The sequence below is a fragment of the Catharus ustulatus genome, chromosome 11 (assembly GCF_009819885.2).
Source record: "Catharus ustulatus isolate bCatUst1 chromosome 11, bCatUst1.pri.v2, whole genome shotgun sequence".
In the NCBI taxonomy this organism is placed as follows: domain Eukaryota; kingdom Metazoa; phylum Chordata; class Aves; order Passeriformes; family Turdidae; genus Catharus; species Catharus ustulatus.
The window spans coordinates 20,288,068-20,303,886 of NC_046231.1; the positions used below are offsets into that span (position 1 = coordinate 20,288,068).

Genomic DNA, 15,819 nt, shown 5'->3' on the forward strand with positions numbered 1-15,819 from the left:
GCGGGGAGGCTGGAGGACGTTTGGGGATGGCAGAGTGGGGGAATCAATGAATTTGTTTGGGATAATGAATGGGAAGGGGCGCGCACGGCTTTGGGGGGAGCTGTAGGTCCGGGTGGGTGTCGAGGCTCAGCCGGGACAGATGCCAGGGGTGCAGGTGGCTCTGACTGTCCCCTCTCCTCAGGCACTGGGGACAGGGACAGCGCCAGCAGCCGCGGCCCGGGGGCACAGCAGGAGGAGCCCAGCCTGGCAGGAGACCCTCCGAGGTGAGGGGGGCATGGGGGGACCGGGGGGACACAAACTGGGCACCCCACAGCAGCACCAGCGGCGTGAGGGACTGTCCTGACGTGGGTTTGGGGTTTGGCACCTGCAGGGTCGGTTCTGAATGGGTTTGGGGTCCATCACTTATGGGGTCAGTTCTGAATGGACTTAGGGTTTGGCACCTGCAGGGTCAGTTCTGGGCTGATTTTTGGGGTCCATCACCCATGGGGTCAGTTCTGGGCTGAGTTTGGGGTCCATCACCCATGGGGTCAGTTCTGGGCTGATTTTTGGGGTCCATCACCCCATGGGGTCAGTTCTGGGCTGATTTTTGGGGTCCATCACCTGCAGGGTCAGTTCTGGGCTGATTTTTGGGGTCCATCACCCCATGGGGTCAGTTCCCAGGTGAATCTCCTCAGAGCTGTAGCAGGACCAGCATCTCCAGGCTGTGAATTCTTTCTCCCTAAGGTTTGCCTGGATCCAGGAAAGGGTCCCAGTTTATCAGGACAGATATTTACCAAACTGCTGATCCAAAATCTGTCTTCAGAGTGGGATTATCCCAAATCCTGCCAGATCCAGGTACAACCCTGTTGGTTGTCTCTTGCTGAGAACTCAAACTCAGCATTTGATGGGGGAGAGCTGTAGGAAGGAGATGTAGGAAAAAAAAACAACTGCAGCTGCTTTTCCCTTCAGGACCCCAAATACAAATCCATGAGGAACATTCCCCATGGGAGCTCTCTGAGCTCTTCAAGCCCAGCTCCTGGAAATGCCCCTCACCACCAAACTGACCCCACAGGGCTGCTGAGTTTGGGGCATGCAAGGGTGCCCTGAGAGCTGCTGAGTTCCCTGGGCATCCTCCACCTCAGAGCTCCCTGAGGATGGCAGAGAAATGAGGATTTTGGTTAATTAACCCTGTTAGCAACTGGGATTCCAGTCAGGGCAGGGCTGCACACAAATTCATCCTTTCAGTGTCCCCTGTTTCCCCTTTCCTGGATCCTGAGGAGTTTGATTTCCTGCTCCTGCTGCTCTTCCATGCTTTTCCCTGTGCTGGTTCCTGCCCTTGGATTCTGCTTTGCCTCTGTTTTTTGCAGTTCTTTGTTCCCTAAATCTTTTTGTGCTGCCTTTCTCTCCTCACCTGTGCTGTCAGCACTGTTCCCATTCACTCTCCTCAGCCCCCTGATTGTTCCTGCCTGCACTTAGACCCTGCTCCAGAGCTTTTCTGCTCTGCTTTAACCCCTGCCTTTCATGGAGCTGATTTCACAGGAGCTGTTTGCCTTTTAGGAAGTGGATTTAATCCTTTTAGCCCAAAGATTTCAGCCTGAAGGAAAGAGCCTCATCTCTCCTTTCCTTCCCCTCTGTCCTGTGACCTCCCCTAGGGCTGCAAGGGGAACAGAAATTGGGAATGGTTTCTCATATCCATGGAAATTTGTGGTGTTTTAAAGCTGATGTTGATGGCTCTGCCCAGCTCCAGGGTTTTGTAGGAACTCAGTTCCTGGCTGGAATTTCTTCCTTCTTAATTTTGCACCTTTTAGTGCTGTTTAATCAACAAAAGGGAAGAAATTTGGGCTGATTTTTGCAAAACGTAAAAATTCCTGCTCTGACTCCTCTGGCCTTGTAAAAACTACCTGACAGAAGTGTGGGGTTCAGGATATTATTTAAAATGATTCCCTGGTGAGGTGGAAGTGGGGTTTTAAAAGCAACTTAAACAGCAAAAGGCCTTTCTGTCCCTGCCTTTAGTGCTGGGCCAAGGCAGCTCAATCCCAGTGCTCTAAGTTAAAAAACCTTGGATATTGTTAAGCTTTGATAAAAATACCTTGTAAAGGAAGTGAAGCAGGTGGATTTCAATTTCTGTAGCATCTCCACAAATCTCTCCTCCCCTGTTTGAGGGGGAAATGTGTAATTTTAAATGTTTCTAAGAAGGCTGGGAGGCTTTAGTGGGAAGGAATTGGCTCCTTCCTGCTGCATTCAGGCTCAGTGGGGATGGCCAGGCAGGAGGAGGGTTCTGTCCCACCTTGTGCAAGCCATGGAACTCTGATAGATTCAGGAGCAGCTCATGCTTCATTCCCTGATTTGAAATATTCCAGAGCTCAGGCTGTGAAGCTTCTGAGTCCCTGATGTGCTGTGGAACTAAAAGCTCCTCATTCCTGGGAAATTCTGCTGCCAGCTCCTCAGTTTCTTCCCTGAGAACCTGTGACCTGCTTTGAAGAGGCTTTCAGCACACTGAGGCATGCCCAAAAACAGGGAAATACTTTTTAAATTTTTTTTTTTTACCTGAAAATACCCCTTATTTCTTACATTTACTCCCAAACCTCCCCATGGAAATGCTGGCCTAGGAGCAGGAGAGGTTTGTGAGCCTGGCTGCAATTCCCAGTGCCCTGTGCTGCTCCAGGCTGCCCCAGACACACAGGAGAGGAATATTTGACACACTTTGAGCAAATGGAGCCACTTTTGGAACAGAAATAATCGTGCAGCTGGGACCAAAGGCAGCTTTGCCTGAATTTTCAAGATTTTTGGAAGATAAAAGGCTGCTGGTGAGAGGCATTAATACATCCCTACCTCTTGCCTGAGCTGCAAGTCAAACAAGCTTATCTGAGGCTTAGGAGTTAATTTTTTGCTTTTATAACTGGTTTTGAATCAGGAAGAAACTGGCTCAGTTTTAAAGCATAAAAAAATGCCAAGTTTATGGTGGTGGAGGGATGAAACCTGAGGGTTTCTGCTCTGCCACTTCTGTCACTGCTGCTTGATTTAAAATAATTCCATGGAGTTAATTTTGCTCAGGTTTTTGTGATATTTGTCTTTATGTTTCCATGAAGGACAGCAGAAAGCAATACCTCAAATATTAGAAAAACCCAAACAACCCCTAAAAATCACTTCCAAAAAAAAAAAAAAACCCAAAAAACCAACTTTCAGGATTTCAGGGATTTGGAATAAATTGTGATTTGAAGATTAAAAATCCTCCTCAGAAAAACCTCTCACAATTCCAGAGGTTTGGGATAAATTGTGATTTGTAGTTTAAAAACCATCTGAAAAAAAAAAAACCCCTACAGAAGTCCAAAGATTTGTAATACATTGATTTGCAGATTATTTTAACACTTAAAGCTGGAATTAAACTTGCTGTCCTGATCCATCATTAGACAGTTTTCCTTTTAATTTCCACCTCCCAAATGTTTTTCCTGCTGCTGATTTTACCTGTGGGCATCTGGGCTTTGTTTTGGGGCATTTCCATGCAGGGTAAGATTGCTGCCAAAATCTGCTGGGTTGCTTTTAGGGAATCTTGGAGCAGCAGCCCAATCTCAGAGTCAAGGAAATACATCCCAAAAAACCCTCCCTGCCTGGATTTTTTTGAATTCTTCTCATTTGGGTCATCATTTATTGTGTTTCTTATCATTTCTGCTGATGGAAATTAATAGGAAATTATTCCAACTGCTGGATGCTGTGGATTTTATAAAAGCTGCTGTGGAGGTCAGTGGTTTATATTCCTCACCATCAGAACTTGTTTCCTCCCATCCCTCTAAAGGTCTCCATGTCAAACACAAAAAGCCATTTGCTTCACTTAAATACCTTTTTTTTTTTTTTTTACTATTTTTTTGGTGCTGCTTATTTGCAAGAAAACAGAAAACAAATTTCCTGAATCCACGTGGCCCTGGCAGCTTTGATATTTCTGGTGGCCTCTCCAGGCTGACCTTTGTGTTCACACAAATTCACTTCCCAGGCACTTGGGCAATTAAAATCCCTGCTCTGAACTGCCTCTTAAAACCAATAATAATTTGTGCAGCAATTTATGAGCTCAGCATCAATAAAGGAGATAATTTGCTTCAAATCCATCCTGGGGAGCTGCTTGGAGCTGTTGAGGCAAATTCTGTCTGTTCATTTGGGTTTGACCTTGTCAGGGAAATCAAAACTTTGCTGGTGAGCAAGACCCAGCTCCAGTGTGCAGAGAAACAAGAGGGAAGGGGCTCAAAATGTGAATTTTCTGCTGCTCTGGGCCCTGCTGATGTTGAGATCACCTCGTGTTTATCAATTAACTGCTACCAGGAGGCTTGGGGAGAGCAAAGTCAGTCCTAAAATGCAGCTTAAGGTGCTTCTGGGGATGCTTTGAGTTTATTTTCTGGTTTTAACTCCTCTGCAGACCCCCCACAGTATAAGGAGCAGCATTTTCTGGGGTGGGACTTTGATCTTGGGAGTTTGCAGCAAATTCTGTTCATTGCCAAAAGATTTTGGGGGTTCAGGTGCTGGGAAGGCTCAATTTGCTTTTCTTGGGGCAGTGTTTGGTATGTCTGTGTGGGAAATCACTTTTCCTGTGCAAAACCAGTTGGACAAACAGGGAAAAGTGTCAGGAAAAGGTGAAATAAAAGCTTAATAACAGGTTGATAAACTGTGGATAGCTGAATGTGTTTCAGTGAGCAACACTCTCTGACATTTCTGCTCCAAGGGTTTTAAAAATAACAGGTGAAACTCTGATAATTTATAATTTATGGTTTTGTGGCAGCTCTAAATGAACTTGCAGAGAGCAGCTGGAGTAAAACATAGAGCACATTAAAATAAAGATGGTTTATAATTCTGTGACTTTTCTTTAGGGTGTTTGCAGCTTTAGTGTGGATGTGACCCAGTCAGCTCAGCCAGTTCCAGTCAGGCACTTCTGTAATTTATGGGGTTTTTGTTTCTGGAGTAAAAGAAATCAATGTATGGCCCAGGTTTTATCCCTGCTCTGCACCCTGCCCTTTCCTGGTGTATTTATTGTATTTATTCTTGGCAGACATGAGATTTTTAATGTGTCCCAAACACTTGTTTAGGGACAGGACACAGGGGATGGAGGCACAGGACACAGGGGATGGAGGGACAGGACACAGGGACAGGACACAGGGGATGGAGGCACAGGACACAGGGACAGGACACAGGGGATGGAGGGACAGGACACAGGGACAGGACACAGGGAATAGAGGGACAGGACACAGGGGATGCCCTCAGGCTGAAGGAATGCAGGGCTGGATGGGATTTGGGCAGGAATTGTTCCCTGTGAGGGTGGGCAGGCCCTGGCACAGGTGCCCAGAGCAGCTCTGGCTGCCCCTGGATCCCTGGCAGTGCCCAAGGCCAGGCTGGACAGGGCCTGGAGCACCCTGGAATAGTGGAAGGTGTTCCTGCCATGGCAGGGGTGGAAGGGGATCTTCATGATCCCTCCCAACCCAGTTCAGTCTGGGATTCTGTGAAATTCCAGCCTCAAGCTCTGTCATGGTCCATGAAGGGCAGCACATCCAGTCTGGGACAATATTGGAATCAGTTCTTTGTGCAGTTTAGACTCTGAATTTGCCTCTTGAAGGATCTGTGAGAAACCATATTCCTGAATTTCTGGAATCCCAGAATGGTTTGGCTGGGAGGGCACCTCAAAGCTCCTCTCATTCCAAACCTCTGCCATGGGCTCGCTGGGTTGGGTTCCTCAGGGCCCCATCCAACCTGGCTTTCCAGGAATTCCAAGAACCTTTCTTGAGGAAGCAAAGCACAGCAGAAGGAGGAGTTCCTTGAGGGTGAGGCTTGCCTGGTTGCCAGCTTGCTCCCCATAACCAGAGGTGTTCTCTGCCCTGCAGACTCTCGGGGACTGATGGACGTTTCCGACAGCCCGGAGCGAAACCCCTGCTCTCCCGAGGAAGAGGACCAGCAGCTGTCTGATGAGGAGGTCCTGAAGGAGAGCGGCTCAGAGCGGGAACTCGATGGGGAGGGTGGCCAGGGGAGCCTCCTGGGCGAGGAGGAGGATGCAGGCAGGGCTCTGAGCCGGGGGGAAGAGGAGAACCACTCGGATGAGGAGGATCGGCTGAGCGAGGCCAAGTCGCAGGAATCCAACGAGCAGAGCGTGGAGCTGAAGAGCCCCCAGCCCCGAAAGGGAGAGGAGGAAGACAGGACAAATGACCTGGAAGTGTCCTCTGTCACCAGGGAGCTGGATGAGCACGAGCTGGACTATGATGAGGAGGTTCCTGAGGAACCCAGTGCTGCTGCTGCAGAGGAGGACGGGGAAAAAGCTGCTGGGGAGGATGATGAGGAAGAGGAGAAAGGAGATGATGCCCCTGAGGATGAGAAGAAATCCGGCAGCAAAAGTGATGATGAGAAGGATGGGCAGGATCCCCTCAAGGAGAAGAAGAAGGAAGAGGATGATGGGGAAATTGATGATGGAGAAATTGATGTAAGTAGGAGATGGGGGGGTTCAGAGATGGTTGCCTCTCCCACTGCAATTCCTTCCTCCTCCTGCTGGGAATATCCATGTGTGCAGGGAATCCTTTTCCCTGGAGCTAAAACCAGAGCATGGAGCAGGCCCTGCTCTCAGGGGTTGAACCAAAACTTGGTGCCAGAGCCATCAGAGTGAGCTTTGTTCCCTCTCAGTGTGGGGAGGCTCCAGTGCTTCAAGGAGCTGCCCTGCCTCAGCTCCAGGAGGACTTGGGAATGATGCTGGCAGCAAATGCCATGGATTGGGGGTCCAGGAGCTGTTCTGAGTGAGGCCCTGGGGCTGCAGGGTGGCTCTGGTGCTGCAGCCATCAGGTATGTGGGAAACCCTGATCCTGAGCTGCTCCAGCAGCATCTGGATGCATGGAAGGGGAGTGGAAGGTGCTGGGATTTCTGGAAAATACCCAAGGCATGGTTTGGGGATGGGGTCAGGGATGTGCAGTGTTTCACAGCCCTGAACAAACCAACATAGTCAGAAAAATCCAAAGTGGGGTTTAGTTGGGAAAATATCACCTTTAGCCATGGGTGTGTTCAGCAGGGAGCTCTGCAGAGCAGCAGCTGTTTCATTCAGCTTCACAGCCCTTCCCTCCTTTTCCATGAGGAAAACAGGGCAAAGTAATTCCAGTAAAAACCCTCCTGGGGGCTCCTGCTCTGGAATTGCATCCCCGTGGTGGGAGTGGAAGGAGAAATTGCTGGTGCAGAGCCCCTGGGCTGGCTCCCCATTCCTGAATTCCAGCTGGGCTGGGGTGTGGAACTGGAGTGTGCTGGGGTCACTGCTGGGGCTCAGCTGAGCAGGGGAGGTGCTCTGTCCTTCCAGGTCCCATTCCTGTGGGTCTGACCTGGCCACAGGACCCTGGGAAGCTCCTGGAGCCTCCTCCCTTTTCTTTGAAGGATCATCTTTGGTGTGATTTTTACTCTGCATACTTCATTGACAAGTTTAATTGCTTTCCAAAATGCCATCATTTTCCTTCCTCGTGCCCATCCTGGCAGGTGATTTTGTTCAACACGTGTTTTCCAAAGGTTTTGTGTATTCCTGAATCAGCTAGAAGGAATTCCAGCATGTTATGGGCAGAAAAAAAATTCTTGGAGTCCTGACTCCGTGCCTGCTCCTTGATTAAAATATGAATGCTCTCCTTTGGAGGCTGAGGCATTCTTGGGAGCTCTCCTCACAAAGCAGGAGATGAATCTGTACCCTGGTTTTCATACATTAACTCATAACAGCATTCTCAGCTGCCTGATTCCAAGGAGACCTCCCAGAAATAAATACTTCCCCTTTTGTTCCAGACTTCACACAGCTCTTTTGAAAGCAGCAGAGTGGAGCTGGTTCTGCCATTCATGCAGCACTGAAAGCCAGCCCCAGCTTTGGGGAAAACTTCAAGCTCTGCATTTTCCTCTGCTTTCATCCTCCTGGCGTGGAGGGAGGGGAATATTAATGCAAATTTTAGTTGGAATATAAGTGCAGGCTTTTAAATTCATGGCTGTTGAGGAGAGCTCTGTCCCTGGCTCAGGGATGCAGCAGGAGAGGCTCTTCACCCTCCTGTGTTTGTCTACAGCCAAGGGATGGCTTTTTCCTCCTTTCCAGCTGCTCAGTGCATCAAAGGAGAGAATTTTCCTCATCTTTTCCACCAGAAAAGGCTGTTGGCAGGCAGAGGGAAGGCCCATCCAGGTGCTCCCTCTTCACGTGCTGAAAATAGGGAAATGAAGGCAGAGAGAGGGGAAACCAGGATGTCCTTTAGGATAAAATCCTGATTTCCTAGACAGATACCTGTGGCACCTCTCTTTTTTCCTTGGAGAACAGAAGAAAATGCTGATACTTGAAAGTTCTAACAGCTTTTCTTCTGGAGGTGTTTCATGGCTGCTATTTCTTAATCTTGGAGCAACCTCCAGCTACCAGAAATTATTCCTGGGGTTGCATCCCTGGGCATGAGGCAGAGTTCTCTTTGAGCTGGTTCCCAACTCCATTGTGGAGCTGAGGAGGAGAAGGGAAGCTGGAAAAAAATCTGTTGGACTTATCCTGAAAAGTTCATTTGTGAGATTGTCCCTGGAGGGGGACTTTGGACAGGGGTATGGAGGGACAGAACGAGGTGGAACTGGTAGGATTAGGGGGAATATTGGAAAAAATTCCTCCCTGTGAGGGTGGGAGGCTCTAGCACAGGTGACCAGAGAAGCCCCTGGATCCCTGGAAGTGTCCAAGGCCAGGTTGGAAGGGGCTTGGAGCAGTGTGGGATGGTGGAAGGAGCTTTTACAGCCTCCTGGAATGTTCTGTGCTCACCCTGTGCAGGTGCTCTGGGGCATTCCTTGTGACCTGACCTTGTTTTTATCCCGTGGTTTTGCCCCAGGGTGGCTCTCAGTGACTGATGTTTGAGCAGATTGGGAAATGTCAGGTCCTGCAGGGGGTGCCCCACATGAAATGTCAGCTTTATCTGTTCCAGGATGATGACTTGGAAGAAGGGGAAGTTAAAGACCCCAACGACAGGAAAGTGAGGCCCCGCCCCACCTGCCGCTTCTTCATGAAAGGTAACCACGCTCTGGGGGTGCCAGGGGACAAAGCTGCTGCCACTGCTCCTGTCTGGGGACTTTGTTTTTTTCCTCCATTAAGTTGCTCTTCCATTAAAAATTCTGCCCCAGGCATCCTCAGTGTCACCTTTCTGTTTTTTGGTGGCCAAAGCTGAATTTTCATGGAGCAACTACACAAAAAAAGGGCTTTACCCTCAGCGTGGTGAGCATGGAGGAGGTGAATAAAGAGAAACTTTCTGGAATCAAGCAGAGAAGCTGTGGCTGCCCCATCCCTGGAAGGATCCAAGGCCAGACTGGGCAGGGCTTGGAGCAGCCTGGGATAGTGGAAGGTGTTGGGATTGGAGCTGGATGAGCTTTAGGGCCCTTCCAGCCCATGGTTCTGCTCCTGCCTCACCACTGTTTGTTTGGGATGCACTCTGCTGTTTTGCTCTTAGAGCTCCTAATTAGAAATGTTTGCCATTAACAAATGAAGATCTCATAGCCTTATTCCTACATTTAATTAACAGTGTGTGTCCCTCCCTCCCTTCTCCCCACTGAAATAAGGTTCTTGCACATTGATCCATCTGTGTCTGGACCTGTGGGTAAATTTAAATTACCTTGGGTGATTTAGCTGTGGAGAGGAGCAAAGTCAGACCCCCCAAACATTACACCTGAAAGGATTTGAAATGCCTGGTGGGGATTTTGTGGCTGTGGGGCTGAAGTGCTGCTTGCTGAGCAGGATCTAACAGCTGTGTGTTCCCACAGGACACTGCACCTGGGGCATGAACTGTCGCTTTATCCACCCCGGAGTGAACGACAAAGGAAATTACTCCTTGATCTCCAAACCTGAGCCCTTCTCCCCCAATGGTGCCCCTCCCATGGGCCCTCACCCGCTGATGCCAGCCAACCCCTGGGTATGGAATCTCTGCTGTGGCTCCTGCACCACCCTGGGGGTGTTCAAAGTGGGGCTTTGGGGAACCTGCTCTAGTGGAAAACGGTCCCTTCTGCTCAAACCATTCCATAATTCTGGTGGGGAAAAAAAAAAAATTCCCTTTTTTAAATGAGCTAATACTTCAGCAAAATTCAACCCACAGTTGGATGTGTGATTTTTAAATGGTGATCTTGGAGTTGCCAGTAGAGGGGGGTAATTTTCCATGGTTTGTATCTCTGGAGTAGCTGAGGTAGCTTTACAAAGCTCGGCTTTGCTGTTTAAAACTAACTCAGGTGTCTTCTCCTGCTCTCACCTTCCAACAGGGAGGCCCAGTGGTTGATGAAATCTTACCTCCACCTCCTCCAGACCCTCCAACAGAAAGTGCCTGGGAGAGGGGACTCCGGCACGCTAAAGAGGTGAATTCCTTCCTCAGGGAATTGCTGCCTGCCTCCAGAATCCTGCAAAAGCTTTTTGGAGCTCTGTGTCTTGCTCTTTCTCTATTCTTTTTTCCTTTTAACTTATTAATTATGTTTTGTTGTACATCACAATTGTCAGACAGCCAAGAGGAGCTCAAATCCAGGTTTTGGGGGGTTATATTTTAAAAAGAATGAGAATTTGTGGCCCTCAAGTCCAGCCCTCCACAAGGCTTTAAGTTAATCCAGTTTCCCTCCCTTCAGTGCCTGTTTCTCCAGTTTGTGATCATTGCAGGGGGGGAACTTCTGTTTCCTGCTGTTCTGAGCTACTGGAATAGGGAACTAATCAGGAAAAGTCCAGTACCCTGCACATTCTGAGGGAATAAGGTGCTCTAGCTGCAGGAAATCTCCCAAGGACAGGATTTTTAATATCAACAATTTCTCCCTGCTGCAGGAGAGGCGGATTTTTAATATTACCATTTCTCCCTTCTCACTCTGGTTTCTGTGCTCTGACAGGTATTAAAAAAAGCAACTATGAGGAAAGAGCAGGAGCCTGACTTTGAGGAGAAGAGATTCACTGTGACCATTGGGGAGGACGAGAGGGAGTTTGACAAGGAGAACGAGTTTTTCCGGGACTGGAATTACCGCATCACCCGCGACGTCCGGGACCCCGCGTAAGGGACCCTGCTGCCTTTGCTCAGGGATGGCTGGGAGGGACTGCAGGGCACTGAGGCTGCCTGGCCTTCACTCCTCTTTCCAAAATGAGGGAATGTCACCTCCAGGATGTGGCAACAGCCTCCATGGAGCAGGAAGTTACAAACTGAGCTGCCTCCGCTCGCTCCGGTTCAACCCCACCTCCCTTCCCAGTCTCCTGTAACCCTCCAGTCTCCTTGGAATTCTGCTCCCTCCTGGGCTCTCTCCAGCTCTGCATTGCCTCCCTCACACCAGTGCATTCTTCCAGCTTTGTTTCCCTCTTTTTCTCCTTATCCCAACCACGAGAATTTAAAAATACTCGAGCTGAGGCTGTGAAGTTGGAGCGAGTTCAGGGTGCAGGAGCTGAGCCCCAGCTGGGCCTGCCTTGGCAGGACTGGTTTAACAAACACCTGAACTGGTCCCAGTTCAGCTGGGCACTGGGCAGAAGCAAAGCTGCTACCTGGCCACAGCAAGCACCCTGAGTTTAAGTGTTCAGGTCCTTGGGGGTTTAAGGTAAAATTGGAAGTGTTGGAGACATCAAACCCAGCTCTGGGAAATTGTTCGGTAGTTCCTGAGCCAAGAAAAGGAATGGGAAGAGAATTTTTGGGAAAGAGGCTTGGATTCTGCAGGAATACAGGTGGATTTGTGTCTCCTTGCTTGTGTATCCTCCTTCTTCCTACATGGACAGATTATGGAAATATTTCCACTCTCAGAGGAAAAAAAAAAAATCTCTGAAAAGGAGTAGATTAAGCTTTTGTTCAATATTCTTTGATTTGCTCTGGAGTGCAATTCCTTTCCCTAATTAAAAAAAAACCAACAAAACAAAACAAAACCCCAAAAAACCTCACCTCAGTGCAAAAAGAAAAGAAATTTCTAAAATATTAATATTTTCCTGAGTGTAATTAGCTCTGGATCTTGGCCTTGTGTTCCTCTCAGAGGCATCTGGGGTTTATCCCCAAAGTTCTGGGGGTTGTTCATGCATTACCTTTATTTTATGACTATCCTGTAAAATGCACCAGCAGCATTTTAGGATGTAAGAATTGTTAAGAGCAGGCCTGGTTTTCTTATAATCCAGAAAAAAAAAAAATATTGTACATAAGAGTGTTAAACAAAAGTCATGCAACAACTGGAATTCCTGAAAATTCAAGGCTGAGGCATTAAAATATCTTCATTGTGTGTGAAGGGAAAAGTTAAATCTGCTGCTGTAAACTGTAGAAAATACTGATTTTTCTCCTCCCCTCACACAATTTATTGCCCAGGTGGGCACCTTGCAGCCAACTGAGCACTGCAAGTGCAGCTGGGATGTGGAAAATGCTTTCAGCACTGTCTTGTGACATGTGGACTTGTCTCAGTAGTTCATGAATCCCTTTTTCTTTTTTGAATAACTATAGGGAGGTGGACATCAAAGAAAACATTAACTATGGGTAAGCAGGTCTTTGATTCCAGTACTGTTACAACTGTAAGAAAATTTTCCTTTGCCTTTTTTTCCATTGCACTTCCTCCACCTTCTGAGGCCACAGACAGAGCAGTGTCCCCTCAGTGGATTTATTGGATTATTTTGGGGTGACACCAATTATTTTCTAATTATTTCAGCACTGAATTACCCAAATACAGCAGTGATCCTTTTTGAAATAAAAAAGCCACTCCAGCAATATTACAGAAAAGGGAAATCTGGGCTGGAGTTTCCTTTCTGGCCTGGCTTGAGATGTTTTTGTGTCTCTTTGAGCACCTGATGTCTCTGAATCCAGGCTGGTTTGGACTTGGCATCAGGAGTTGAATCCAAATCCTGGTTCTCCTTCCCTTGTCTTACTGCATCACTCCAAAAGAGAATTATTTAAATTATTTAAGAGCACTGAAAGAAATACACTTGAGTCAGTGCAGCACCTACATCTTAACCTGGTTTAGGTTACTTGCCACTTTTAAAATGCAAAAAGTGGCCCTTTATTCATTTTTTTTTTAGTAAATCAGAGGCTCATTATGGATAATCTGGAATTTGGGAGCACTTGCTGTATAATCTTAGCTCTGCACTGACTCCTCTGTGGCCCTGGAAGTTTCTTATTCCCTGTACCCACCTCCCCATCCTCACAGTGGATCTGATGTTTGCCCTCCAGGTTTTGATGTTGTTGAGTTGGGGAATTAAAACCATCAAACAGTGTCAGTAGAAAGCAGGAAATGGAGGAAACAGCTTTAAGAAGGGTGGAGTTTCAATCCTTTTCCTCCCCAAGAATCCTTAGTTGTGCAGTTGTGTGTGTGCCAGTGGTGCCTTCATTCCAGGGGATAATTCCAGCTTTCATTCCAGGGGATAATTCCAGGTGCAGAGTGCTGCTGACCTGCCCCCAAAGCTCCACCTGTCCCTGTGGAAAGCTCAGCACCAGCTCCTGTCCTGTCCTGGTGGCACTGGGATGGGAACTGGGGGATCTCCATCCCTTCCATCCTCAGGGTGTTTGGGATGAGCTGTGGGTGCGAGGGCAGAAATCCCAGCTCTCAATCCATGAGCAGAGCATGTCCTCAAAAGCACTTTCTGTGTTTGCACCACATTGGTTTGAAAGCTGGATTTTTTTGGGTGTTTATCAAGAAAGGTTTGTGCTTTTCTCTGATAAGCCTCACTTTAAAAACACTGTGCAGAAAACAAACATCTCAGTGCAGCCCTGCACTTTCCTTGTCACAGGGACTGAGCTGACCTAGAACACACAGTTTGTGTGCTACCAAGGTGCCATTTCCCTCTCTAACATTCCCTGTTTTTCATTGTAGGCTTGATCCCTATGCAGATCCCTATTATGACTATGAAATAGAGCGTTTCTGGCGTGGTGGGCAGTATGAGAATTTCAGGGTTCAGTACACAGACCCCGATCCCTACCGGAACTACAGAGTAAGTAAGGAGATTCCCCTCTCCCCCCTTTTTCCTTCCTCACTTTCTTCCAGGTTCTTCTGGGCTTTTGGCACAGAGCAGTGCTTGAAACAGGAGTTTTCAAATAGTTAAATCTTGGCTTAATTCCAGCACAGAGCACACTGGAGGTGAGGGGAGGTTGTTCTGTTCCAGCACCCTGAGTGCAGAAGTGCTCCAGGCTTGGGAATGAGGCTGGGAGCTGCCTGATGGAAAAGGACTTGGAGTGCTGGTGGACAGGGGCTGAGAAGGCCACTGGCACCTGGCTGGCACTGTCCTGGCATGGCCACAGCCCCAGAGCAGGGATTGTCCCCTGTGCTGGGCACTGCTGAGGCCATGGCAGGAATTCTGGTCAGGTTTGGGGCTGGAGCGTGTCCAGGAAAGGGAATGGAGCTGGAGAATGCTGAGGGAGCTCAGCCTGGAGAAAAGGAGGCTCAGAGGGAATTCCTGGCTCTGCACAACTCCCTGACAGGAGGGGACAGGCTCTGCTCCCAGGAACAGGGACAGGAGCAGAGGGAGCAGTCTCAATTGTACCAGGAAAGGATTTTAGGGAAAGGGTGTAAAAAACTGCCCAGGAAAGTGGTGGAGTCCCCTGCCCTGGAAGTGTTAAAAAACCCATGGATGGATGTGGCACTTGGGGAGGGGTCAGTGGTGACCCTGGTGGTGGTGCTGGGCTGAGGGCTGCACTTGATGATCTCAGGGTCTTTTCCAACCTTATCAATCCCCTGTCTGAGGTGGGAAGGTGGCTCCTCCTCTGCTCCTTGGCTGCTCCTCTGTGTAGCAGTTGAGCATCCTTGGACATCTTGGAGAGGGAGGGAGTGTCCAGGAAAGAACCTGGTTGAGGAGAGGTTGATTTCCTCAAAGGAAAGGTTTTTAGAGGTTAATTGGTGGCAAGGAGAGGGTTTGATTTTTGGCTCTGTGTGCAGCAGAGGCCTGGCTGTGCACTGCTGCTGGATGGAGGCACAGGAGAGCAGCAGCCAGGTGCTGAAATCCCAGCTGGGTGGTGCTGCACCAGCATCTGCATGAAAACAAGGCTCTGAACCCTCTCCCTGCTCTTCCTTTTCCCCTCATGCAAACTTTGTGCCTCTGGAGCAGTGGCCAAACCAAGCAGGGGGAGCTTTTCAGTGCTTTCCATCAAATCCTTTCAAAAGTAGCTTTTCCTCTGCTCTGAATCCTTGTTTGGTGCAGAAGCAGTGCCCAGACAGGAGCCTTGGCCACACATGACCAATTATTTTCCTGATGCTCATTTGCAGAGTTAATTAACTGGTTATAGAAATGATCAGCAACGAGAGGAATGACTTGTAAGCATCAACACATTAATTTAGTAAGCTTAATAAACCAAATTAATCCAAGTGTTGCCTTTGAAAACAATGGTTTGTGGGGTATGCTGCTGTGTTTGTGTCCAGGTTCTGCTCAGCAGGATCCAGATTATTGCTTGATCTCCGTGTCAGATTATTGATTAATTATTGATTAATTTGCAGATTATTGATCTCAATTTTTCACTGAGGGAGGGCGGGTGTAATTCCTGACATTCCCACAGCATCACCGTGGTTTTTCTGTTGTTTTTTTTTGTTTGTTTGTTTTTTTCCTTCAAGGAAAGAGAGCGAGAACGGGAAAGGGAACGAGAGACCAGACAACGGGAGCGGGAACGGGAGCGGGAGCGAGAACGGGAGCGGGAGCGGCGGCAGCGCGAGCGGGAACGGGAGCGGGAACGGGAGCGCGACAAGGAGCGGCAGCGGCGGAAAGAGGAGTGGGAACGGGAGCGGGAGAGAGTGAAAAGGGACGAGAAGGACAGGCAGCACAGGGACCGCGACAGGGACCGCGAGCGCGACAGGGACCGCGAGCGCGACAAGGACAAGGACAAGGCAAAGCCGCGCTCGCCGCTGCTGCCCGGGTAAGTGAGGCCAGAGGAGCCTGGGCTGGGCCAAGAGCTGGGT

The 15,819-nt window shown here is 48.7% G+C and overlaps 1 protein-coding gene across 4 annotated transcripts in view; it reads left to right on the plus strand.

The window, feature by feature from the left end:
- The first annotated feature begins 14 nt into the window (after window positions 1–14).
- Window positions 15–15,819, plus strand: part of ZC3H18 (zinc finger CCCH-type containing 18) — a 42,497-nt gene continuing 26,692 nt past the window's right edge. Inside the window, exons 1-9 of one of the 4 annotated variants that reach the window (XM_033070060.2) lie at window positions 15–263; window positions 5,838–6,427; window positions 8,898–8,982; window positions 9,727–9,875; window positions 10,216–10,308; window positions 10,822–10,979; window positions 12,390–12,422; window positions 13,750–13,867; window positions 15,478–15,776. In XM_033070060.2, the coding sequence (XP_032925951.1) occupies window positions 140–263; window positions 5,838–6,427; window positions 8,898–8,982; window positions 9,727–9,875; window positions 10,216–10,308; window positions 10,822–10,979; window positions 12,390–12,422; window positions 13,750–13,867; window positions 15,478–15,776 (1,649 nt within the window). In that variant the 5' untranslated portion in view covers window positions 15–139. Of the gene's footprint in view, window positions 264–813; window positions 835–5,837; window positions 6,428–8,897; window positions 8,983–9,726; window positions 9,876–10,215; window positions 10,309–10,821; window positions 10,980–12,389; window positions 12,423–13,749; window positions 13,868–15,477; window positions 15,777–15,819 lie in introns of those variants that run through there. The other 3 variants (XM_033070062.1, XM_033070063.1, XM_033070061.2) reach the window with 3 other exon arrangements.